Raw genomic sequence first — 25,917 nt, 5'->3', positions numbered from 1 at the left:
AAGGAGACAAAAGACAAGACAGTCCACAGGGGAGCGTGGGAAGCATAAGAGGTTCACGATAACCACTCCCTAGAATCTCCCAGGGTATATCCACTAGTTGCAGTAGTATAGATTTAGTCTGGCAAGATTCTGTCTATAAGGTGCAAGCAAATAAAGGAACTTGACTCAACTGGACTGTTTCACTGTTGTTCTTGGGATGGGCCTGATGCTATCTTAGATATTATTGATGGAGTTTATACCATTTGTAGAACATTTTGTGCCAGTTTTCCTTCAAGTTATAACGGTGTAAATTTTATAGATTTAGTCCATAGGAGCAGAGTTTTTTCAGGCAACGGGTTCAGAAGGCAAACACACAAGTGGAGCAGTTGTTCCCAGCTGGAGAACTGCTGGGCAGTGATAGCTCTTAAACAGAGCCTGCACCAAAAATAGGCAATGAAAACCAGGAACCCCCTTGCCTTGTGTTCTGTGTTGAGCTCTGGGTGTTCCAGGGCTGGGAGGATGTCTTAGATCCAGATCCTCATACTGCCTCTAGCTGACCTGAATGTTCCTCAGCCATGTCAACCTGAGGTACCTGATTGCTAGGTTTCACTTGAGGATATTATTTGTCTGGAGCATCTTGAGCAGCATCTGAAATTCATCCCATCAGGGACCTTGAGATACATTTTCCTTGAACTTTTATTACTAACTTATCACGTGTCTAGGGCCTGGATGCTATTCTAGTAGTACCTGACCTTTTCTCTAAGCTGGCCCATTTGATTTCCTGTTGTAGCTTCCTCTCTGCTTCTGAGATAGCTTGTCTATTTGTTTGACAGGTTTTCCAGAAACATAGCTTCACCGATCATCTGTTTTCTGATAGAAGCTCACACAGTTCACAGCACATTGTTGGAAATCTCTATTTCATGTCTTGGATGTACAGTGTCACCTATTCTATGCCCATCATGCACAGTGAGATGGTAAACAGAGAAGACAAGGGCCACTTTGGAGCAATACTTTCATTGCTAGGTTAATTATCAGTAAGTATCAGTTGGCCTAGTCATTTACTTATGCTGAGTTCACTGAATTCAGTTTGTATCTGTACTCAGATGTCATAATTTTAGGACATGTACCGTCACTGTCTGAACCTGCTATCTAATGCTTCCCAGTTCTCTCACATCCCAGACTTCCCTTTTTCTCCAGAACTTCAGATCATTCAGCACCTCCTCAAAGATCATCTAGATCATGCCAAGGCCTCCCACATATGCTTTTACTGACCGGCATTTCTGGTAGGCCCTCCCATTGCTGTTGAAATCCATATGCAGCTTTCTGCAGGACTTCTCCCCTACATGCAACCAGATGCCAAATGTGCCAAACTGTTTCTCATATTTGCATACATTGGTCTGGTGGTCTTATATATACAGCTTCTGCCCACAATGAAGATACATCCTGTTTTCCACCTACCCTCCTAATCTTGGAATGGCATCCTTGCCTCTGTCACCCCTTGTTTTGGTGGGGGAAGAAAGAATTCAAAGTGGAGTATATTTTGGACTCAGTGCAGGAGAGGCAATTTGGAATATGTCACTCACTTGGAAGGTTATCCAGACTCAGAAAGATCCTAGGAAGTAACAGAGGATGTACATGTCCCCTGCCACCTTCAGTAGGGTCATCTGCAATATTCCCACACACTTAAACCTACTGAGAAGCCACATGTTCTGGCCTTGGCATCTGTCAACAGTTCTGAGGGAAAATGGATTTGGTTTGGGGAGTGGGAAGGTGGCATTATTTGATTATGCTGCCAGGAGCAGTGGAGAAAGTGAGGGGAGAATCCTGTTCAGCCAAGGAAGAAATGGAAATTTCCTTCCCTCCTGAGATCTGCGCTCATGAGGATGGAAGAAATGGACATTTTACACTCCTGAGCATGGAAGGGAGTGAGAGGGAATGAGAGAGTTAAGATTGGGGGAGGGGAGGGATGACACAGTGGAAAACAAAGGCAGAGACAACTTATTTAAGCTTTTTGAGTCTGCTTGGGAATGCAGAGTGGGGAGAGATTCTAATTGTCATATCTGGTACAAAGCCTTGACAGTTCTATCTCTGATAAAGGAAAGTTAAAGACTTTTGTGTAATCTCGAGGGACAGGGAGATGTATGTTCTCTTTGGCATAGGTTTGATAAATTGCTTGTGTCCTCTCTGCTTGTAAAACATTTTTAGTTGCTCTTGCGAGGAGTGACTCTGCAATATAATTTGTAATTATGCAACTATTCTTATTTGAAAGTTTAGATGGTTGGTTGGTTGGTTGGTTGGTTGGTTGGTTGGTTGGTTGGTAGGTAGGTAGGTAGGTAGGTAGATAGATAGATAGATAGATAGATAGATAGATAGATAGATAGATAGATAGATATAGATAGAGCTTAGAGATCCTTATTTACAGTTCATTGAAACATTATTTGTGGAAACAAAAGAACATTTATTGGGGAATAGCAAAGCTATTTTGTAATTGGAAAATAGTGTTTTTCTTTGCCTCATCCCAATTATGAGATTATAAATATATCTTCAGCAAAAGATGCCCTCTGACTGGCTAAACTTTGGTAGTTGAGCTCAACTCAGAGGAGATAAAGTGCAGATAATATTACAGGCTGTAAATAACTGATTTAGAGACAAAAGCTTCTGGTGCTGTGGAACATTCATAAAATGAAGTAATAAAGTCCTCTCTCCTCTTTTCAGTGATTGCAATTCATTTTAGAAGAGGGAGACTATTTAGAAACACAAAAGGCCTTAATTGCATAGTAGTACATATTCTAGACGTACAGGCAATCACAGTTATTTGTCTTTATATGTTTTTTTTTTTTTGGATTGGATGCTAAAAACATCTGCATATTCTTGGTATTTATGTACCCAGTACTACTCCTCCCCCTCCCCCAGTTGTCTTTTTATCTCTCTCAGGAAGTGAATATGTAGACTTCATCTGTAAATAAAAATAACAGAGTTATCAAATCTGATGTGTTAAGATTCTAGCCAGATTATTTGAGTTGAGCTTGACTGTTGGTGACTTCATGAACATATCCATGCAACTTTCTTAGCAACAGTTCAGAAGTTATTTTCCATAGCTGGCTACTGGGTTGCTTTTCAGGTTCCCAGTCTTGCCTAGAGTCCTGTATTCCCTGATAGTCTTCCATCCAAATATACACCAGGCTCAATCCTCTTCATTTCTGACTCTAGACAGGGTAGCCAGGTACTGCCATCTGCTGGGATTCTCCTAATCTCTAGCCTCTGAAAGCCACTTTTTAATTTAATGTCAATTTCTTAACAGGTGGAATGCTCTGGGCATCATTGATGTCAATCCCTGTTGCAGCTGCTGACAGCATTTAAATTATTCAGCTCCAGGACAGTTTCAGTTCCTAGTAAATAGAAAATTATTTCATATTAGCATTCCCACCACCTGCTGATAGGAATAAGGGTTAGGCTGGACAATTTGCTAAGCATTCTATCTTTCAACAATTGTAAAAGTGTACTTTTCCTAGAAAGTTTTACAAGTGAAGAAGGTTATGTGGCTGCTTTCCTAATTTACTTGATCCCTTGAAGTTTATACAAAACCTCCTGAAGAGTCTAAATAGTTTTTACAATTGCTTTGTCCATTCCATTGAGCTGTATTGTTAACACACAACAATAATATTTATCAATATGACAAGATTGGAAAAATGGCCACAAATTTGTCTGACAATTAATATTTTTTCAGTACTGGAGGAACCTACTAGAGCTTCAGTTTACAAAAGAAATAGTTTTGACAAGTTATTAAATTTTGGAAGATGTAACTTTATAATGTTTTGTGGCAAGGTACAAATGAAATCAACATTTTTTAAATGGCAGTAGAAAAAAACCCCTCTCAATTCAGAGTAAATTTTCCTTGGCAAGGTGTCCAAGGAAGAAATATTAGTAGTTATTGTCTAAGGACTTCTCACTCAGTTACTTTAGTTTATGGCAGATACATGTAAAAATCAACCCATAATGAAATCCACACCCTTTCCCTGTAATGGTCTTTCCCTGTGATGGCCCTGGAAGACTGCTATTGTGTCTCCCCTTACTTTCTCTTCTTTAGGTTAAACATGCCCAGTTTCTTTAACCATTCTTCAAAGGATTTAGCCTCCAAACCACTCACCATCTTTGTTGTTGTTCTCTTCACTCCTTCCAGTTCCTTAGCATCCTTCTGATCACATGGTGATCAGAACTGGACGCAGTATTCCAGGTGCAGTCTGATCAGTGCCACATATAGGAATGATCATTTCCCAAGGTCTCAACACTATATACTTCTGTTGATGCAGCCCAAAATTGCATTAGCTCTTTTGGCAGCTGTAGCACACTACTGGCTCATGCTTAATCTGTGGCCTACCAGGATGCACAATCCTGCTCACAAGTACTACTGCTGAGTCACATACCACCTACTTTGTACCTGTGTATCTGGCTTTTCCTATCTAAGTCCAGAACATTGTATTTCTTGCTTCTAGTGTTGTACAGTATGGGATTCAATGTTCTGCTGTGTGTAGGGTCAATTGCTGTATGAAGCATTTTTGGCACACGTTAGAAGTTCTTTGCCTTGATATTTGATCAATTTTAACCAAGGTGTTATTTATAAAGTATATTTACAGAACTGTTATTACTGGACACTGCCTGGATATGTTGTACATGACAAGCTTTACAGAAATATTTAAATTCAGAAAATGAAAATTATCATAGAACTTGATGTTAACAGTGGTATCTATCTCCCCGTGTATGGGTTCAGAAGTGTTTGGCTCAACCTTCCACACAATGTCTTCACCTGTGGGTGGAGGGAAAAGTTGTATTTGGCATCATAAATAAGAATATAAATAACAAAGCAAAAAAAGAAAAAGGGACCATTTGGTCTGTGTTGACTAATTATTTTAAAAAAGTGATATGGAGAGAACATTAAGAATTTGACCACTAAATGTGAGGAAATTTGAGAAGAAACTGTTACAAACTCTAGTTTTGATATAATTGAGCTTGCTAAAGCATCTGATAAAGCATAGATGGAATTCAGCTTTTATTCCTCACATGTAAATCTAGATGACTGCATAGTTACTTCCTATATTTTAGGATTGGCACAAGGTTGGTTAAGTTTAAGGTCCAAAGAAGTCCCCAGCTGGGCTGACTCATGTATGTCAAGAGTTTCAGCCTAATTGATAACGACCTATCATAAAAACTTTTTATTAGGGAATTTGTATGAGAAATGGTCTATCTACAAGATTTTAAATTATCTCCCATCGTGATTTGCAGCATCATTCAGTTATTTTATTAAAAATCATAGTTGTTACAGTATGTATGATGAGCTAGCTTTGGTTTCTAAGTGTGCAGATAGGTAGTGAGTACACTCTCACATTCTAGGACATAGCTCTGGAACTGAAAATAAAAACACAGACTGAGCCTTATTTATTCTTAATAAAAACTCAAAGTCAAGAAGTTCTCTCTAACAGCATATAGAGGCAGCTCAATTGGGAATGGGGATTTTTCATGAAGAATTGTTGGGTGGGGATTATTCAGTGGAGAGGAAAAGAATGCCTGTGTTCTCTAATAGTTCATAGCCAATAGTTTGTAGTGAAGAATAGTATGTAATTTCTGAAGTGCTGGGATTCTATTACTACTTTTTATTCTGTAATACACAATATTCATTAATTTCAAATTCAGAGGGAAAGCTCGGGGGAAAAACATCATTCTTATGATCAGAAGTTCTTTTGTCAATATTTTAGTTTAAGGATTTTTTGCCATTGATTTGAGTAACATTTATTTTTGCTCTGTTTTAAAATCATATTGATGCTCTCTATATAATAGTCCATACTTGTTTATTAGATATGTTTTTGTTTTATTTTGTTGTTTCACTACTTCTGTCTGCTTTTTTGTTTATGGTTCATTTGAGTCTCAAGTATGTTGGCCAAGCCTGATTGCCTCCCTACTAGGCTGTGCCTCTAGACTTTGCCCATAATGCCAGATATCAGCATCCTGCAATTGCAGTGTTCTCACCCATTAGATAAGAGTGTAATGTGACATACTCCTCTGTAATGTTCCTCTGTTTGAGGGACTATCAAATACACATGCTGTTTAAAGATATATCCCTGAAAAGGACAATTTTGGAAATGTCTGTGCTAATAGAAGTGTGCAAAAATGGGGAACATATTTCACTTGGCACTCAAAACAAAACAGCCCCATGAAAATATTCCATTGGAAGGTTCTAACTTGGCTATGTTTCCATGGGACAAAACACTTCATTCTTTATTTATTTGACTTGTATGGCTGCCAAATCAGAAAGACTCAAAGCTTAAGAAAACAATAGGACCTCAAATACTATATCTCCAACTCCCACTTATTTATTGATAATAGGTATATGCCACTAAATCAGATTGATTTGTGACAGTTTATAAGCAGGTAAAACAAAAATAAAATAAAATTACAAAGATAAAACAAAAAAAATAGCCAGTAAAACAATAACAACACAATAACCATGGTTGCTAGTCCCAATATTATTTTTATTTATTTATTTATATTTTATTTATTTATTCAATCATGTCTGGTTCTCGGAGACTGCCTGGACAAGTCCCTGCAGTTTTCTTGAAAAGTTTTTCAGAAGTGGTTTGCCACTGCCTCGTTCCTAGGGCTGAGAGAGTGTGACTGGTCCAAGGTCATTCAACAGGCTTTGTGCCTAGGTGGGATTAGAATTTACAGTCTCCCGATTTCTAGGCTGATGCCTCAACCACTACACCAAACTTGCTCTCTAGTCCCAGTATACACAGCAGCAATTATTACAGCCCATCTGAGTACTAAAGAGTAGATGGTATGGTAGTCCATACTGTTTTGTTTTTTGTATTGTTCATTATATATTATAGTGAGATTAATAAAAATAAGTACTGGTAATACAATAAAATAGGCAATGGTGTTAAAATCTACTAAAACTTTAAAAAGGGAAGATCTGTATATATTAATAAAATACTAATATTCAACTAGCTAATTTCTTTACATATTATTACATTTGAACCACATAGAAACATACTTCACTATCTTCTCATTTTTACAGTATAAACAGTTTCAAAAATAAACAAAGAACCATCTCTTGAATCCACTCTTTAACATCCGGAGTGTAGTTTTCTTTCCACCTATGTAGAATAATTCTCTGTGGTGAACCTCAGGCTTGTTATGACCAGAGTTCTTCATAAAGAGGCAGATTCCACATTTTGGGAACATTACATTTACATCTTTAAACATTAAGGGTTTTTTTGCCATAGTTGTATTAACAGAAGTGATGACTTGAAACCAAAAGAGAACCATAACAGAACAGATCATAAGTCAGAGAGTCCTCAAACTTCTCACACTGCCAACATGAAAAATTGATAACCATCCTTTTTAAAATATACTGTACTTTTGGGAGTCTTATAGAGATGAAACAAGATTTTCTGATGAATTAATTTCATCCATAGGTTATAAGGTAGTTCATTCTGATGTTATCTATATCCAACATTCAGGAATATTACAGAAGAGTTTTGGGTGCAAAATAATATAAAAATACTTCTGGCAAGATCAGAATAGCTGTTTTGAATTCAAAACACAGCATTTCAAATGTAAAGAGTATTTTGAGATGTTTCAAATTTAAAATATTTTGTACACCCCTCAAAATATTTTGCTTATTATTTCCTCTCCATAAATAAGGCAAATATGTACACTTAATTACATTTATTTGTTCTTAGACCCTGGAAATCCTTAAAGAAGGATTATTTTATGCAGAAAATTGTCAGTTTTATAGACAAAGTTTTCAGTTATTCTGCTCCTCAGTGCAACAGTTCTCCATTTATGTTAGACAGAGACCAAGTGCTTAAATCTTGGTTCTTGAAGTAAGTGAGAAAAAGCTGAAATATATAAACAGTGCTGTATAAAAAGCATTTTCAGCATGTTGCAGCCATTGTGTATGCATGTCTGTTCTGTTCTTGTTTTGTTTGTTTTCTTCCTTTTTCAGGTTATATATTTCCTGCATGTTAATCTAGTTGGGAGAAACATTTTTCAGGTGTGGCATTGTCTTCCTGGTCAGGTCTAGATTCCAACAAGCTGATAATCAGCCCAGAAATCCCAGCTCTTCATTATTTTCAGTTTTGATGGTTGATTAATTTACACTATATTTGCATTATTCAAAATCAAATCTATGAAATGTTTGTTTTTGTTATTTGAGCTATTGGAATACTGTTAACCAATTATATTTGATTAAAATTGGAAGAAAGAAATGTGGAGAAAGCACAGAAATGCTTTCTGGATTGTCTTGTATTAATTTTTAGCTGTTTATAAATTTCATGTTAGAATGGATCTGTTTCTCTCTCTTCCTCCCCCCGGTTTATCTGGAATGGTAAAGAACTGAATTATCCGTTTTTCTTCCAAGGCTTTAAGTAAATGTGAAAAGCATTGCATTACTGTTAGGGTTGAATACCATTTTATTCAATGTTTAAAGAGAATGGAAGTGGCATAGTAGTTTTCACTAATCTCTGTGCTAATTAATTGTCCATACTTTGTCCAACACCTATTTCTGGCAATTAATAGCATGTAAACTGAGGCAGATGCATGTTAGTTGTCTGTCATATTCTAGGTGTATGCCTTCAGTGGTTTATGTGCTGTGTTGTATGACATTGCATGTAGTCGCATACTTAGCATACATATATACTAATCAACAGTAAATAGAAGTTGAATCCAGTATATATCCCTATGTGTTTAGTTGACCATAGCTCCACTGCTTGCTGGCTGCCTCTTAACCTGAGCACAATTTATTTCATTTCAGTGCTTTCATGCTTGTTGGTGGCATGCTGGTAACTTGTAATGCTCATTATTGCAATGACATAATGATTAAAAAATAGAACTACATTGTACAGTACTCTTCACTGACGTAAGGCCCTAATGCAGTTTTGTCTTTGAGAATTCAAGCACGAGCAAAACTAGCATAATTGTAGCTAGTAACATAACTGGATTGGTTTCTAAAGACTGTAGTCAGAAATTGCTGGCCTATTTAGAGTACTGAACTTTCATATTTATATTATGTAACATTTTGGAGTAATGGCTAGAAGATCTGTGAAGCTGTGAAACTGAAAAAGATTTTTATTTTTTATTTTTTGGCTAATCCCTTCATTTGAACCACAAACATCTACTAGTGCTCAACCAAAAACCGTTGGAGCAAGAGGGCTAGAAATTTGGAGTACAGAAAGAAGACATGTCAAAGCATTCCAAAGCTTTGCTTCTAAGGTTCCTTGCTCCACACTGCTTATATGTGAATGAAATCGAACAACATACTGTACTTACATTTCTGTTTTGTAAAAAACCTGTTTTTGTAGAAGACAATCACAGCAATGAGCCAGAAGATTTAATCCTCTACCCTTTTGTGATGGAGCTGAAGGTCTGGGTGGATGGAGTCCAGCGGGTTGTATGTGGCGTTTCAGATCAGACGACATGCCAGGAAGTTGTCATAGCACTGGCACGGGCCATTGGTAAGTAATTTTTGTATTCATGAGGTTTAAAAGAATTTGTGCAGCCCAGTCCTAAGCATGCTTACTTAGAAACATGTACTGCTGAAGAGATTTACTTCCAAGGCAAGTGTATATAGAACTGCAGATTAATCTCCCTGTCCAAAATTCTTTCTAAAAACTTATTAGCAAAATAATGCTTTATTCACGTGATACAAGTCCTCACTTAACGACCACAATAGGGACTGGAAAATTGGTCATTAAGCAGGGCAGTTGTTAAGCAAGTCACTACATGACCAGACTCAATTTTATGACCATTTTATGACAGTTGTAAAGTGAACACATGGTTGTTAAGTGAATCACGTGGTTGTTAAGCAAATCCAGCTTCCTGAAAAACAGGCAAAAAAGGTCACAAATCATGATCAAGTGACCGCAGGATGCTCCAACTGGTTGCAAATGTGAGCTGGTTGCCAAGTGCCCTAATTGCAGTCATGTATCTGCAGGGTGGTATGATGGTTTGCAATGGTCAAAAATGCAAGTACAGGTTGTAAAGCAGTTTTTCTGAGGCCATCGTAGCTTTGAACCATCTCTGAACGGTCATTAAGCAAGGACTACCTGTATTCATCTGTTAGAGAAAAGAGGATTGTTTATGTAAACAATTGATAGTTGCATAAATACAGCAACTTGAATGATTAGGGTTTTTTTTCACAGTGCAATGTAGACTTTGTCAACACTTCTTCTAAAGCAATGTTTTTCAACCTTGGCAATTTTAAGACATGTGGACTCCAACTCCCAGAATTCTGGCTGGGGAATTCTGCAGGTTCAAGTCTACACATCTTAAAGTTGCCAAGGTTGAGAAACACTGTTATAAATTATTATTGCCAAGCTTTATTATTTATTTTTTTATTTCAAATACTCTGTTTTGCTGGTGTAGTAATTGTTTCTCTGCTCCATCTTTAACTGATTTTACTAGTAAAGGTTTGTTTTCACAGAGTATGCTTTTATGCTATGAAATCTTTCCTCTTTTATTTCTCCTCTCTTATATTGCATCTTCCTTGACTTGCAGCACCCTTGTGACCGTGTGGGAAAAGTGATGGACTTGGCAACAGGAAGAAATCTGGGGGGGGGGGTGTGACATTATGTTGACTTGCAAGATAGTCTCTAGATTAGAATTCTAGCTTGCACTGAACGGTGTGATCATGCCAGACCTAGGGTAAAACTGGGCTTTGGTTGTGCTCATAGCATGTTGGCCAAAATATGCCAAAACTGACTGATATTGTTCATAATACAAACAAGGAACACTGCATGTGGCATGAGTATAACTAAAGCTGGTCACCTAGACTACACTTCCTTTATCTTAGTAAAAAGCATTATGTCAAAGCCAGGAAGACAATGTCAGAGGTCAGTATGCAATGACTATGGTATATGGATGATTACAACTTGGAATGTAAAAGGAATTTAAAGTTTAAGATAAAGAACCTGAGTTGACAAATGAAATTTTTTTTAAATACCTTGTGAGTTTGTGAAATTAACTGAAAGGGAAAGGATGGAATAGATCTGTATGAAGGTATTCTGATCTTGTGGAGTGGAATTGATGAATGCATGCATAGAAGTGAAGATGTAGATTTAATTATGAATGAAAGGCAAAAATGAGTATCAGAAGGTATGACTGGTATTATCTAGATTGGTTTGGGTGGATATAAAGGTAGGAATTCATGGGTTGGTGATAGTTTTTATGTTATGCTAAGAACTAGCGATGAGTTTTAAGGGAAAAATTGCATCATTCTGAATGAATGCAGTTGGAGCGGGGTGGGCTTTTCTTTGTTAGATGGCATAAATGGAAGTGTGGAAATGAGAGGAGAGTACAGGAAAAAAAAGTGATTAGTGGTGACCAAGAATGAATGGGAATGATTATGAATAACTGGTTGGAAGAAGGGCTGTTTGTTTTAAATACATGGTTTAAGCATAAGTCTTTTCATGTATTCATAGGGTAAAGGAAAGCATCTTGAAGCAAGATTAAGGTGGTTGATTTTAATGAAACTTTGAGAGAAGGTGATGAGAGGCTGTTGAATGTGAGACAGACCACTATTCATACAGTCAGGAGAAGATCTGGTGGGAGGGGGATAGGCATAAAAGGAAGGGAAAAAAACTAGACTGTTCTGTAGAAATGACGGCAGAAAGAAAAAAATGGAGTCCACTGAGGAAAATACAGATTAAATTCTAAACCGAATTAATGGAGAGTCGAAGTACAGGTGAACCACTTGTTCAGCAACCATTCCAACTTATGGCAGCACTGAACGAGTGGTAGTTATGACCAGATCTTCTATTTACGGACGGCATAGCATCCCAATGGTCACATGATCACAATTTGTGACCTTCCCTGCTAGCTTCCCACAGTCAATGGGGAAAGTCAGCAGGAAGTCGGAAGTTGTGGTTGCTTGGGGTCCTTGCTTAATGACCCATGTGGTCCTCATTTAATGATGGCAACTGGGACTGCCAGAACTGCCATTGTAAGCAGCATAATCACATGGTTTTTCAACTTATGACCGTGTCATTAACAATGAAGTTTCTGGTCCCAATTAGCATTGTTAAACCAGGACTATCTGTAATAAAAAAGGATGTGGAGGCTGCTTGGAGAGAGTGAAAAGAATCATATTACAGAATCCCAATGTAAAGAGTTAATGCTAATAAGGAGTATGAAAAAAGACACATAGTGGAATAAAGTGAAAGAAACTGTGGATGATAAAAATCTATATAAGAGAACAATTGCTGCTATAAATGAGGATGAGAGAAAGTTATTAGATAATACATATGTAGAGGAAAGAGATAGAAGAGGTAGAAAAGAGAATATAGTCAGGTTAAGATTAAATAGGCAGAGAAATCTATGAAAAAATGATGAAAAAGAAGTGTTAGAATGTTGAAAATTTGTAAAGTTGCAGGTGTATAAGTGGGGAAATGTTAAAATATGAATGTGGTTTGCTTGTGGAGTGGCTGAGCAATTTGGTTAATATTTCTGAAGCTTGTATTTGCCTTACAATTGCTAGAATGCTGTTATTGTTCCCCTATGCAAAGAGAAGGCAGGAAGAGAAAATACAAAAACTACAGAAGGATTAGTATGTTAAGCATGCTTGTGAAGGTGTTTGGCAGAATTCTGACCAAAACAGTATGAGAAATTGACAATGAGCAAAATTTGGCAAGTGCTGTTTGGGTATATCCCAGGCAACGGGTATGCAGATCAGATTTTGCCCTTTGGCAGGTCATTGAGAAACATATGAATGTGAGAAAGGAAGTTTATTGCATGTTTGTTCATTTAAAGAAAGCATACAATAAAAATGTAAAAAAAAAATGTTTTATATGAATATGGCATCAAAGGTTGATTGTTGGATGCAATAAGAGTGATGTATGATGGAAATAAAGCACACATGAAAATAAATGGGAAACTTCCTGTATCAAAGACCAAGTTAATCATTGGAGTGAATAGTTGGAAGTGATACATGAATGGTGAAAAATAGAGCAAGAATTTGAATTTATTACGTGGTAGGATGTTTACTAAAGATGGAAAAATTGAGAAATGTTTAAGACCTGAAAATACTGATAGAAAAATAGTGGCTAATATGCTGTCTGTTGTGAAGAATGAATATTTGTTGAAAGCAGCAAAAATGGTGTATATAAGAGCATGCTTTTTTCCATTTAGTTATATGGTAGTGAACGTTTAGGGCACAGGTGAAAGTAATGCACTTAGTTTGTATTTACATGTGACATTTTTCCAAAGTCCTTTTGTAACAATAGTACATGAAGGTTGTACTGAAGGAAAAAAAAAGGTTACTGGTGTTTTTGTACTAAAGAAATATTTTCCTCATGATGTCTGTCTGTCTTCTCAGGTCAAACCGGTCGCTATGTTCTCATCCAAAGACTACGTGAGAAGGAGAGACAGCTTCTCCCACATGAATGTCCTGTAGAGTCTCTATCCAAGTGTGGCCAGTATGCCCAGGATGTGCAATTTATATTGCAGCGTACTGGTCCCAGCCTCATAGAGAGGCCTTCTTCAGACAGTGCCCCTCAGATACCTGAGAGGACATTTGTCAGGGCTAGCTTGCCTATTAAACCTAGACCACTCAGCACAGAAGTACCTAGAGCCAGGCAACCCAAAAAATCTTTAACATTCAACTTGGGTCCTATGAGTTCAAATGATGCATGTGCCAAGAACAAGGTGAGGCAGCACAAAAAGGACCCAATGTGTGTGAGAGACGGAGCCAGTGGGGGGTTACTTTCCAAAGAGGAGCTATTCAAGACTGTCCTACACCAACAGGAGCATCTCTGCACCTTGGAGATGCAGGGTGATGCCTTGGAAATGGACATCAGGCATTGGGAATGCAGCCAAGGTTCTTACAGGGAGGATGAAATCCTGCAGCTGGAGCAGCTGATCCGGCAAAATGAGAGCCAGCTAAGTGAAGAAGAATTTTGGCAGAGTGAACTACAATCAGAAAAAGAACATGAAAGGGAGCGGCGGGAGAAAGTACACAGCCTGAGGGTCACAATGGAGGAGTACACAAAAAAAATCCATGAGCTTATGGTGAAAACAGAGACCTTGGAAAGAGAAATCCAGTGGGAAATTGCTGAGAGAGCCAAGAGGGCCAAGGAAACTCCTACCCCGAGTCCTACTGAGCTGGAGGGGATGGCAGCTAAAATGAAGAGAGACTTGGAAGCCAAGACCAAGCAAAGTGCCCAACTTGAGAGCAGCCTGGAAACAGTGGGGAAGGCCTTGGAGGAAGCAGAGTACAGCCTGCAGGTTTGTGCTTAGAGCTAATGTCCGTTTTCTTACCAGAGCCAGGACGGATTAGCAATCCATGTGTGAATCCAAAGCATTGTCCTTCACTGTGATGTATTCAGGATTCACTCCTCTGATTTTGCCTGCTTCTTATGACTGTTGGGGGCAGATATTCCATACTGCATCTGTGCTACACATGTTTTATTCCATTCAGAGGTGACAGTACTGAGAAGCAGAATTAGATGCCTACAGTATCTCTCTTTGGGAACCACCTTAAAATTATGTTCAAGTATGCAATAATGTGATCTGAGCAAAAACATTGCAAATCAACATAATGCCCAAACTGCATATTTAATTTAAGCTGGATATTCATTTCATTTCCTCTCCCCTGCACCCCGTACATATGCTGTGTGGCTCCGTGAAGCTATCCTATCATGAAACGTTAAGTGACTGTTAAAACAATTCTGGCTACTTTTATGTCCTCTGAGATCTGGGGAGAGGGACGATAGCTAGCTTTCATGAATTGCACATGGTAAGCTAATTTTGCCTTCCCCATTTTGGTACCCTTCTGATGTGGTGGCACTACAATGCCCAGTATTCTCAGCCAGCACATTTATTGTCTATACTGGCTAGAAATTCTGCGAAGTAGATGAACTTATCCTTTCAAGTTGTCTTGAAAGATCAACTTGCTTTTCATTTTATGGTATAATGAGACATACAAGAATGTAATAGCACAAGTATAATAGGCTGGCCAGGCATAAACCAACGCTTGTAAATGGATTTATTTTCAGTAAGTATAAAGATTGAAGCATTGGGTGTATTCCAAATCTGCCATACCCATAATTTGGCTTCTTTGATACACGTCTTGTTGTTTGCAGTTCTGTGATCAAGGAAACATCCTGAAGATTTCCATTCTTGGTGAACGTAACAAGTAACTGCTAAGTACACTGCACTGGGTCATTGAGAGACTCAAGACAATTCTTTATTCCCAGAATAAATAATAAAGAATTATTTATTCCTTTTTCTTTTTGTCCCATATAGTTTATGTTCATTCCTCATAATATGACTGGTGTAAATATGCTATCCTGTTGGACTTCTCTTGATTGGGGGCTGACTAAAGAAACTCCATAAGAATGCACACATGATGACTAGCTACTATCTCCCTCCTTGCTTCTTCCAAGACTCATTCAGTGTGGCATCTCTATTAATTTATTATGTCCCTTATCTGTAAAAGATCTTAACGACTTGTGACTGGTTAGAGGATGCAAAAGTGGGCTGTATGTTTAAACTGAAATTCTCTGTTTGCAACCCTGGATCATACTTCATTCTCTGCACAGCTATAATGTGCTTGTAATTTACTTAATATTATTTAGAGGGAATGTTCAGTATTATTTACAGGCAATAACATATATTATGGGTGCTTAGTTCCACTGGATGCAGAGTTATGAAACAAAGATGTTTGTGTCCAGATAACTTCTTAATTTGTTGTGGCTCATTGCCTAGACCTACTGAAATGTTGCTGGTTCTCAGATGCCTGGATTTTTATTTTTATTTTTTAACATGGGAACTACATTGGAAGCATAGTATCTTTCTGTAAAGCATGTCTTTATATGCACTGATATGCCCTCCTCCCAGCATCTCTCCTTCTCTAGTTAATTGGTAGAATAACTAGCATTGTCCACTGAATTATTCTTGTGTGATAGCCCAGATATAGGTCTTCTCTTCTTCTCCATTTTGTAAAGAGAAAAGGTTTATAGCAGCTGATCTTAATAAAAATCCTGGAATGGGGAAAGCACCCAAAGACTGACTAGTGTAATGTAATGTGAGATGGGCAAGACTATCTTTGGCTACATTCCATGTGCCAAAAGGACATTTTGGAGTCCTGGAGGGTTAAAGATTCTTCTAGAAGGTCTCCTCTTCTAGCTGTTTGTAGTAGGAAGTGCCTCCATCCTACATTTTTCATCCTGAAAAAGGAGCACTGGAAGAATGCGAAGTGTGTTTGACTGGAAGAGGGCAGATCTTGAGATTATGTGCTTTTTGATATCTTACTAACATAAATTGCCTTGAGCTATTGGATGGATCTCCACTTCTACCCACCACCTTCAATAAACACCAACACAAATAAATACCAGACTCTGGGCTGCCAGTTAATATAACTCCATTGTAATGGATTCCATAATAAAGGAGACAATTTTCTCCTCAGCTTTTGAAATGTATGTGTCGGATATGCATGTCTCGATACCATTTACCCCTGGCTTGAAGATTCTAATAGATTACTACTACTACTAGTATATTGTTGAGGAACAAAGTTAAACTTTGGGTGGAGATTAGGTGAGATAGAAGCCTTTTGTTCCCTGCAATTTCAGGGAAATTATTTCAGATTATTATTTCAGATAAAGATAAGATTTGGAGTTTACTCTGCCTGTTCCTCCTCTGTCTTTCAGGCCCAGAACCAAGAGCTGGAGGAACTGAATAAGGAACTGAGGCAATGTAATTTACAACAGTTCATCCAGCAGACAGGAGCCATGGTGACTACTCCACAGGCCAGATCAGAGGCGGAATCCCAGCTGGATCAAATTACCCATGAGTTGCCAACTCACCAGAGAAATGGAGGTTGGAATATAACTCAGTGGGCAGGAAAGAGGAGGGAGGCAGGAGGGTTGTTCTAAAACTTCCCCAGTCTGGTACCCCTTTAGATGTGTTAGCATATGAAGTCAATATTTTATAGATTATACAGCTAATGGCCATGTTGCTAGGCATTATGAGAAGCATTAACCAACATATCCAGAGGGCACTAGGATGTGAGAGAGAATAGTATTATCACCAGCATTTCTACCTGTTAGCTGCATAACCATTTTTTTTATAGCTGTAAGGCAAGAGCCCATAGAAATGATAGTTCAATGATGAAGTTGAGTGTGACTTCTGCAAACCTCACTTGAAAGCATCTTGCAGGAGAAGCAAGTAGCTAGCAAAAAACCTTCTGTATAAATATACAGGATGTATCAGTTTGTTATATAAATTTCATTAAATGTTCAAATTGGCTGCCATTTTGTTTTAAATACTTCCTTACTTGTTTGATGCATGACCTTTGAACATTCCTAACTACAGTAACATTTTCTCTGAAATAAAAAATTAATAAATTAATAAAACATATTGTGATTGACCTATGGGGCCTGACTTTTAGTACACCCTGTATATACAGTGGGGCAAAAAAGTATTTAGTCAGCCACCAATTGTGCAAGTTCTCCCACTTAAAAAGATGAGAGAGGCCTGTAATTTTCATCATAGGTATACCTCAACTATGAGAGACAAAATGGGGGAAAAAATCCAGAAAATCACATTGTCTGATTTTTAAAGAATTTATTTGCAAATCATGGTGGAAAACAAGTATTTGGTCAATATCAAAAGTTCATCTCAATACTTTGTTATATATCCTTTGTTGGCAATGGCAGAGGTCAAACGTTTTCTGTAAGTCTTCACAAGGTTTTCACACACTGTTGCTGGTATTTTGGCCCATTCCTCCATGCAGATCTCCTCTAGAGCAGTGATGTTTTGGGGCTGTCACTGGGCAACACGGACTTTCAACTCCCTCCAAAGGTTTTCCATGGGGTTGAGACCTGGAGACTGCCTAGGCCACTCCAGGACCTTGAAATGCTTCTTACGAAGCCACTCCTTCGTTGCCCGGGCGGTGTGTTTGGGATCATTGTCATGCTGAAAGACCCAGCCACGTTTCATCTTCAATGCCCTTGCTGATGGAAGGAGGTGTTCACTCAAAATCTCACAATACATGGCCCCATTCATTCTTTCCTTTACACGGACCAGTCGTCCTGGTCCCTTTGCAGAAAAACAGCCCCAAAGCATGATGTTTCCACCCCCATGCTTCACAGTAGGTATGGTGTTCTTTGGATGCAACTCAGCATTCTCTCTCCTCCAAACACGATGAGTTGAGTTTAGACTGAAACGTTCTACTTTGGTTTCATCTGACCATATGACATTCTCCCAATCCTCTTTTGGATCATCCAAATGCTCTCTAGCAAACTTCAGACGGGCCCGGACATGTACTGGCTTAAGCAGGGGGACACGTCTGGCACTGCAGGATTTGAGTCCCTGGCGGTGTAGTGTGTTACTGATGGTAGCCTTTGTTACTTTGGTCCCAGCTGTCTGCAGGTCATTCCCTAGGTCCCCCATGTGGTTCTGGGATTTTTGCTCACCGTTCTTGTGATCATTTTGACCCCACAGGGTGAGATCTTGCGTGGAGCCCCAAATTGAGGGAGATTATCAGTGGTCTTGTATGTCTTCCATTTTCTAATTATTGCTCCCACAGTTGATTTCTTCACACCAAGCTGCTTGCCTATTGCAGATTCAGTCTTCCCAGCCTGGTGCAGGTCTACAATTTTGTTTCTGGTGTCCTTCGACAGCTCTTTGGTCTTGGCCATAGTGGAGTTTGGAGTATGACTGTTTGAGATTGTGGACAGGTGTCTTTTATACTGATAACAAGGTCAAACAGGTGCCATTACTACAGGTAACGAGTGGAGGACAGAGGAGCCTCTTAAAGAAGTAGTTACAGGTCTGAGAGAGCCAGACATCTTGCTTGTTTGTAGGTGACCAAATACTTATTTTCCACCATGATTTGCAAATAAATTCTTTAAAAATCAGACAATGTGATTTTCTGGATTTTTTTTCTCATTTTGTCTCTCATAGTTGAGGTATACCTATGATGAAAATTACAGGCCTCTCTCATCTTTTTAAGTGGGAGAACTTGCACAATTGGTGGCTGACTAAATACTTTTTTGCCCCACTGTACGGAGCATGTGAAAGAACAATTAATTGGCCATCTTCTTTAATTCTGGGTAGATTTGGAGGCTAAACACTATCGAGTTTTTAGTGCACTATTGACTGGACTAAAACTGCAGAAAAATAAAACAAGATACTGCACTATGGAGGTTCTGAGTTAAACATAACAATTCAAGAAGGAAAGGTTCACCCCTAGTTATTATCTTACATTCAACCCAGTCCATTTTCAGGTGTGTTTCGTTGCTTTTCTGGGAATAGGCATGATAGGCATTTACAACTATTTATATAGTTTTTAATTTTTCTTTCTGTGCCGCAGTCATGAGTAAATAGACATACATGTGGAAGATTATAGTCTTGGTAGAGGCATTTGAAATATGTGCCCTTTCTTCCTTCTACAATACTTTTTTTTTATTTTTCAAATTGGTCTCAGTAGCTGATAAAACGTGACCAATGCTATTTATCTGGGCTTGGAAGTTCAACAGGGTTAAACGTTTTAGTTCTTGAATAGGAAACCATCAGGAATTCCAGGGCTGCAGGTTAGACTTGGAAGTTTTTAAAAATCCATGCCGTACCTTCCAAGAAAACTGCATGGGATGAGTCCATGTGATCTGTGTTTGACTTGAATTTATAGTAAATATTATGGAGATTTGGTCCGTTATATCCCATCTCTGCTTTAGAAGAAACAATGAAGAATATTGTGGTAATGATATTGATGTGCAGCATTCAAAAATCTCTGTTTAAATGAACAATCACTGTAAAGACAGTATCCCTTTTTATGTAGCATTTGACTAGCTTTCACTTAACCTGAGTTAGGCTTCCTGAAAAATTGGCATTGTCTATCTGAGCCAAAGCTGTTGTGAAACCTGCTGGTCCACTGATTTCCATGAGCTTACCTTGGTGTGACCCATCTAGTACAATAGATCTTGTGAATTTTATTTGCCTTCTAGTTATCAAGCTTCAAATCCAGGCTCAGCAGTAAACTACAGGTTTCCAGATACTTAACTTTTAATTCAGCTCTTGGCTAGACTTCTAGACACAGTTCAGCTAGTTTAGAATCCTTATGGCAGATAAGAATGAATCCTCAAACGTGATTGCCCCCTATAGCAAAGAAAAGTCAGAGTCCCTCCAAAGCCTCCTGCCCTTCCACACGAACAGATATTTAGCTGGTTGTTTGATGGCCTTGGGTGGCAGCTGCTGAGATATGTTTACATAACAGTTGTCTCTAGCCTGGGAATTATTAGTTCCCACTTCAACTCTTATGCCTTTAGCTCTCATACTAGAAGTGAAAACCATTGCAGCTGATCCAACTCAAAGGTGTGGATCTTTTTTCTTCTTTTTTCCAGAAGAGCAAAGAAAAGCAAAGTTGACATTATCAGTATTCTTTGCACTTACACTCATCCATGGGCAAATGATGAATTTATGAGCTAGGTCACAACTCTGCCACCATTAGTCAACACTGTACCCAGCCTACAAAAAAGCACCATGGATAAAAATAGGTAGCTGTGAATGTGGATTGCAAATGGAAGCACAGGAAGACAGCAGAATAGTTGGTGTATGTGTATTGATATGTGAGTCTTGAAAATTAAAGCTGTTCTCATCAAAGAAATGTACCTTTAGTCAAGGAAGCTATATAAAATTGTCATTTTCCTTAGATTTGTCTGAACTCAGCAGAGACTCACCTCCCAGAGCCACAGCCAAGCAGTTCCTCGGCAATCCACGGAACCTGCAGAATCCCCTGGTGTCCAGCTTGAACCCCGAGGGTGTGTATGTTTGAACAGACCTAAGTCTCTCTTTGCTTAATGCTTGGTCTTGTCAAGCAGGTCTCCAAACACAATTTTCTTGCTTTGGTGCGGGCAGCTCCCAGCTACAAGAAATTACAAATGCTTCAGCTTCTCAGCCTTTCTCTCCTCTTAGACATGAATGACTTGATTGTCTTCCCATGATTATCAAAGCCAGCAATCACACCTGGCAAGGGAGAAGCAGCTGAGCACAGGAGTAAGCAGAGTTTCAGAAGTGGCTCCTGATGTTTGAAATGACAGGCTAGGGCCGAAGGCGTGGTATAGTCTGTTGTTAGCATGCTTGTGGGATGATGGGGAAAGTGACAGATGTTTACTAGTAACATTCCAATTAATTGCAGGATAGCATCATGTTTGGAGCAGTTGCTTGAGCAGTTGCCAGCTTAGCATTGCTTGTTCAGCTGATTTGGGATGGGGGTGGGGTGGGGATTGTGCACTCACTAGTTCAGGGCGTTTTACAACTTCACTAACAAAGGACATTACCCTGCATGTGATATTTGCTTATCCTTCATCTGAGATCTTCCTACCAAGTTCCTTCAGTGTGTCAGATTTGGTTTAAGTGTTTGCATTTTTAAAAATGGATGCCAAAGGAGAGTTTGTCTGGTTTTTGTTTTACAGTATTGGCTATTTCCTATAAATGTATTGTAGTCTTTCCTTCATATTCCATTTCAGTAGTTTCCTTTGACAAGTGTTTTAATCTCATGGGTTAATAACATGAAATACCTTTCTTTCAAAGTACACCACAGTTAGCATATGTTTTTCAGATGCTGGGGGTTTTTTTTGTTTGTTTTTAATATTGAAAGAGTAGGAAATGAAGGGAAGAGATTTAATCCAGAGTCCTCAGAAACAGTTTAAACATCTGAGGAACTATTTTTTACTTATTTTAAAAATGCTATTTGAGGTTGGAAGAACATTTACAGTAATTGTGGACAGCCTGGCTCAAAGGTGGCATACTGAATAACAGTTCCAACAGTTCCAGGACCTCACATTCCTTGGCCATGAGTTAGATAAATACAGAGTCTGATTGGCAAGCTTAGGCTCAAACTCCAGACTTTAATGTTGTAGCCTAATTGGTCTCAGTTGGTAAAATGGTCAATGATGCTTTGAGAATATATCACTATACCCAGATACTGTACTGTTCATTTCTCCTGTGCAAGTCCCTTTTATTTAACTATGCAGTAATTATTCCACTATCATATTTTTAATCCCAGCAGTCTTCATTAGGATGCTTTGAGTATATTCCTGAACCATGTTCACAGAAAGAACGGGAAAAAGAAGCCAGATCCTCAGTGTTTCTCTCTTTCTTTTGGTTCTGATTTGTTAAATCAAATTGGTTTCGCCAAACCATTTTTCCTTTGCCGGAGGATGTTGAATTTTGAGATTGCTTTTAAGTTCAGGAGCCCATAATAATCAAATCCCATATTGGCTTGCAGTAGATAGGAAGTGTTACATTGCTAAAGAAAGGTTACGCTCTGTATATCAGATTATTTAAAGTATGCGGCAACCTGCAAATCTGGAATTTATTTCAGAACAAGCCATCATAAAGACCATCACTGTTTTTTCGTTAAATCTGCAGTTGCATGGAATAGCATATTTAACTCCACACTTTGTCATCCTTTTGTTTCTCAAACATTAAGCTATCATAATGGGATCACTTCATTTATTTTTATGTGTCTTGCAGTCGTGTCAGCAAAGCAGAGCATCTGGAGGTAAAAAGGCCAGCCAAGGAGGACTGATTGTTTTGCGAATATAACTATATACAGATAAAACTCTTATTTCATATATATATATTTGCCTTCTTATCTTGAATAGATGGATATAGATGGTTGTGCAAAATATTTTTACAGGCTTTTTTAAGTAAAAAGAAAACTTTGGAGGAAACAGACTGCTTGTATTTTTTCAGAAAACTGTGCTTGTTCTAACTTCAAATGAAAAAAACTGGAACAGCTTTGCTGAAATGTATATAAGACACCTTACTGTGAGAGTGTTTAGGACTGAATAGCAACTGCCCTGGAGGGTTTTAAACTGTGCTAGAACTAACTCTTCAGAGCAGAGAACGGCAAATCTCTAGGTCCATTCAGACTGCAAGCTACTGCCCAACAATGAAGGTGTGCATTACCAGCCAGAGCTCTTTACTAATCTGCATCAATGCACTGGAGCGTTTCCTCAAATATTTTTTGTTGGATGATGGTTTTACTTCGTGAAATGCAAGTTGTTGGATGAGAGAGAAACTATCCCATTCCTGCTAAGAATATAAAAACAAGAAATACTGCTCTGGGACAGAAGTGTTTGTGACAATCCACAGATGTCATTCATAGTGTGGTTGATCCCGAGTCAGTCTTTTATGAAAAATCCTTCAGATCTGGTAACAGATAGGATCAAGGTGCTAGTTGTGTCTTGCCATTTGTTCTCATGCCAAGTATTTTGTCATCCAGTTTTGTATGATCTAGTTTTGCATAAAGAGAAGTAAATTGTTTCATCATAAAGATGTATATTCTCTGTTCACACAATAATTCTGAAATCTAGACTATGCTAAAACCCAAGGTGTAAAAATAAAATTTTCCAAGTGACTGAATTCTTGATATTTTCATACAGCAGAAAATAAATTTGTGGCAGTGGAAGCTAGCAACAAAAAGAACCATCTTCTACTTTACAGCAACTGATTCTTGGATTTGCCTGTGTATCTTTCTCCTTTTCAAAGCAGCTTCTGGTGGGTTATATGTTCTGAGTTGCACAAGAGAACAGCCCAATGAAGAGGTGGTACAACAGAACAGCAGTACAACTGACCTACATTATGGTCTCCACAAGGGATAAGCAACCTGGAACTTTTCAGATGTTTTGGACTTTGTCTCATCAACTGCCACCATGACAAATAATAGGGAATTGATGGGAGTTGCAGTCCATCCTGAAATTTGTAGCTTGTCTATCCCTGATCTGTCTTCTGGCAAAAGCCTGAATAGCATTTGAAAGGTGTTTCTTAAGATATTAAGATACTTGCTTTGATTTAAAGATAGAGGAATAGAAGTGACAATATTGGTTCTCTGACTAGTTCCACCTCATTTGTCCTCATAGTGGGCTTAATTCACTACTGGGGGAACCTGATTTGAAGATTTCAGGGACACAGAAGTCTGAAAGCAGCAACAGAAACAAGGAAAATATATTCTTCCCTTCTCATTCGCAGCAGCAACTTTTGTGTAGCTTTATTATACAATCCCATTTATGCTGTTGTTGAACATAGTGTAAGAAAAGGAAAGAGGCCACATGCATGCATGCACAAATCTGTGAGATGGCCACTTCCCAAAATTAGTAATGTTGTCTTCTAATTATTACTTTCTGGCTGCTTTCAGTCAATAATTTCTTCCAGTGTTGGTTGTTACATGACCATTCTCAGAATAGACTGAGAAGCTGTATGACTGTTGATGTGGATATGTTGAAATTTGATTAATCTTTTGGACAGCTAAACTGATTTCTAATAGAACCCTAAATGAGCCAGATTATTCTCCTGGTATGCCACCCAGTGCCAGTAACTGAACTATTCTTTGGACAGTTACATGGGGAAAAAAAACCTTGGTAAAGATTGGGCATACTAGAAACAATCCCAGAGGGCAATGTTTTTAGAAAACACAGCTTCCTAGAAGTGCTCCTCCCTAGGTAGGCTAACAATCTGGACTTCAGTTTTGGATAGAGAATGAAATCATTCTTGTTTCTGAGCACATACTTGTATACCATTTTTGTACAATTCAGAACTAAGCATAAAAAAATATATACTTTCTATAAACTGCTGACTGTAACTTTCAGTAAAACGAGCCAAACTTCTTTTCAAGTTAAAATATTTTCAACAAGTTTTTTTTAAACTTTGGACTTTTCTTTCTTTTTCCTTTGAGTGCTTACATTTTTAAAGGCAAGTGGTGTTTCAGTTACCAATTTGAAATGAAGCCTGGTATATGTTCCTAACAAAAGAAGGATTACAGTGGAAAAAATAACATTATTGCACTTAGCGATTAATATTTTACTATCATCTTAACTCGCAAACTCAATTTGTTCCTAAATACTAAACAGCATGCTCCATCATTCTCATGACAGCAGCACAGGGAAGTTGCATTAATGGGACCAAATAAAAACCCTGTCATTTTAGCAAGCCGCGTTCTGTACAACCTAATCTTATCCCATCAACAGTAGACAAAGGTAAACTCTAACTCCATTCTTTAAAATGGGCAGCACAAGTTGCTTTTTAACAGCTGCAGTTATTGAACTATGAAAGTAATTCCAGGTAGCATTTCTTGCTGATCTCTTTATTTGGCCAGTACAGTTGGGGGTTTTGTATGTATTTGTTGCCCAAGGCTGATGTATGACCAGGAAAAGCAAATGTATGCATGAAAGCCTGAGTGAATGTTTGGGGGACCACAGATAGCCTTGGAACCCCTGAACTTGTTTTTTAATGTTTGATATACATCATGTATATGAAATATGATTACCTGCTTTCTGATTAGGAAAAAAAGTGCGGGGGGGGGGAGTTTCCATGTAAGAATGTATATATCCCATGAACTAATGACATTTTCCGGATTGAGATTGTAATAAAATATTGGAAAGTTTTCATAAAGGTGTCTCTTGTAATTTGTACTGAGACTTACTAAGAACATGACTGCCATCCTGTGTTATACATTTGCAATGGAAAGTTTTCTACATCCTACACTTGCAGGTTGTTGGATGAGATTCTCTCTAGTCCAACAGATGATTATAGGCACAGGGTATTTCCCACTAACCACCTTATTTTGGATAGAGCTGCAGATCTAGTTTGTGTCAGGCCAGGTTGGGATTACAGTGAACTTGCAGAACACTCATTTGTAGCATTGCCTGTTTCAGATAACTCATTTGAAGTATGTGATAGTCGTCACATTCAAGCAGTGGGAATAAGCAGCCTTAAGCATCCAACAAACTCTTATATTGCTCCTCATCATCCTTTTTTTTTTAAAATAAAAAACCACTTTCAGCCCTCAAGGGCTGCGCAAAGCTAGCAGACCTAACTGAAGAACTCTGTGCGTGTGAAGCCACCCCAAGCCCTTCAGAGGACTGAGCGGCCTTTTCATTTGGAAGG

General features: G+C 38.3%; 1 protein-coding gene across 5 annotated transcripts in view; it reads left to right on the top strand.

Annotated features, from left to right (window-relative positions):
• Positions 1-25,416, top strand: part of RASSF7 (Ras association domain family member 7) — a 99,365-nt gene extending 73,949 nt beyond the window's left edge. For 3 of the 5 annotated variants that reach the window (XM_088146111.1, XM_025166094.2, XM_025166093.2), the window contains exons 2-6: positions 9,336-9,488; positions 13,346-14,253; positions 16,677-16,845; positions 20,679-20,786; positions 23,418-25,416. In XM_088146111.1, coding sequence (XP_088002237.1) covers positions 9,386-9,488; positions 13,346-14,253; positions 16,677-16,845; positions 20,679-20,786; positions 23,418-23,485 — 1,356 coding nt within the window. In that variant the 5' untranslated portion in view covers positions 9,336-9,385 and the 3' untranslated portion in view covers positions 23,486-25,416. Of the gene's footprint in view, positions 1-9,335; positions 9,489-13,345; positions 14,254-16,676; positions 16,846-20,678; positions 20,787-22,503 lie in introns of all 5 variants that reach the window. The other 2 variants (XM_025166095.2, XM_007427261.4) reach the window with 2 other exon arrangements.
• Positions 25,417-25,917: the final 501 nt, after the last annotated feature.

The sequence above is a fragment of the Python bivittatus genome, unplaced genomic scaffold (genome assembly GCF_059951505.1).
Source record: "Python bivittatus isolate LINGU-HERP-01145 unplaced genomic scaffold, Pbiv_v1 ctg000480_np1212, whole genome shotgun sequence".
Taxonomy (NCBI): Eukaryota; Metazoa; Chordata; class Lepidosauria; order Squamata; family Pythonidae; genus Python; species Python bivittatus.
Note: the sequence above shows the minus strand (reverse complement) of the source record. Positions and strands in the feature narration are given on the sequence as shown.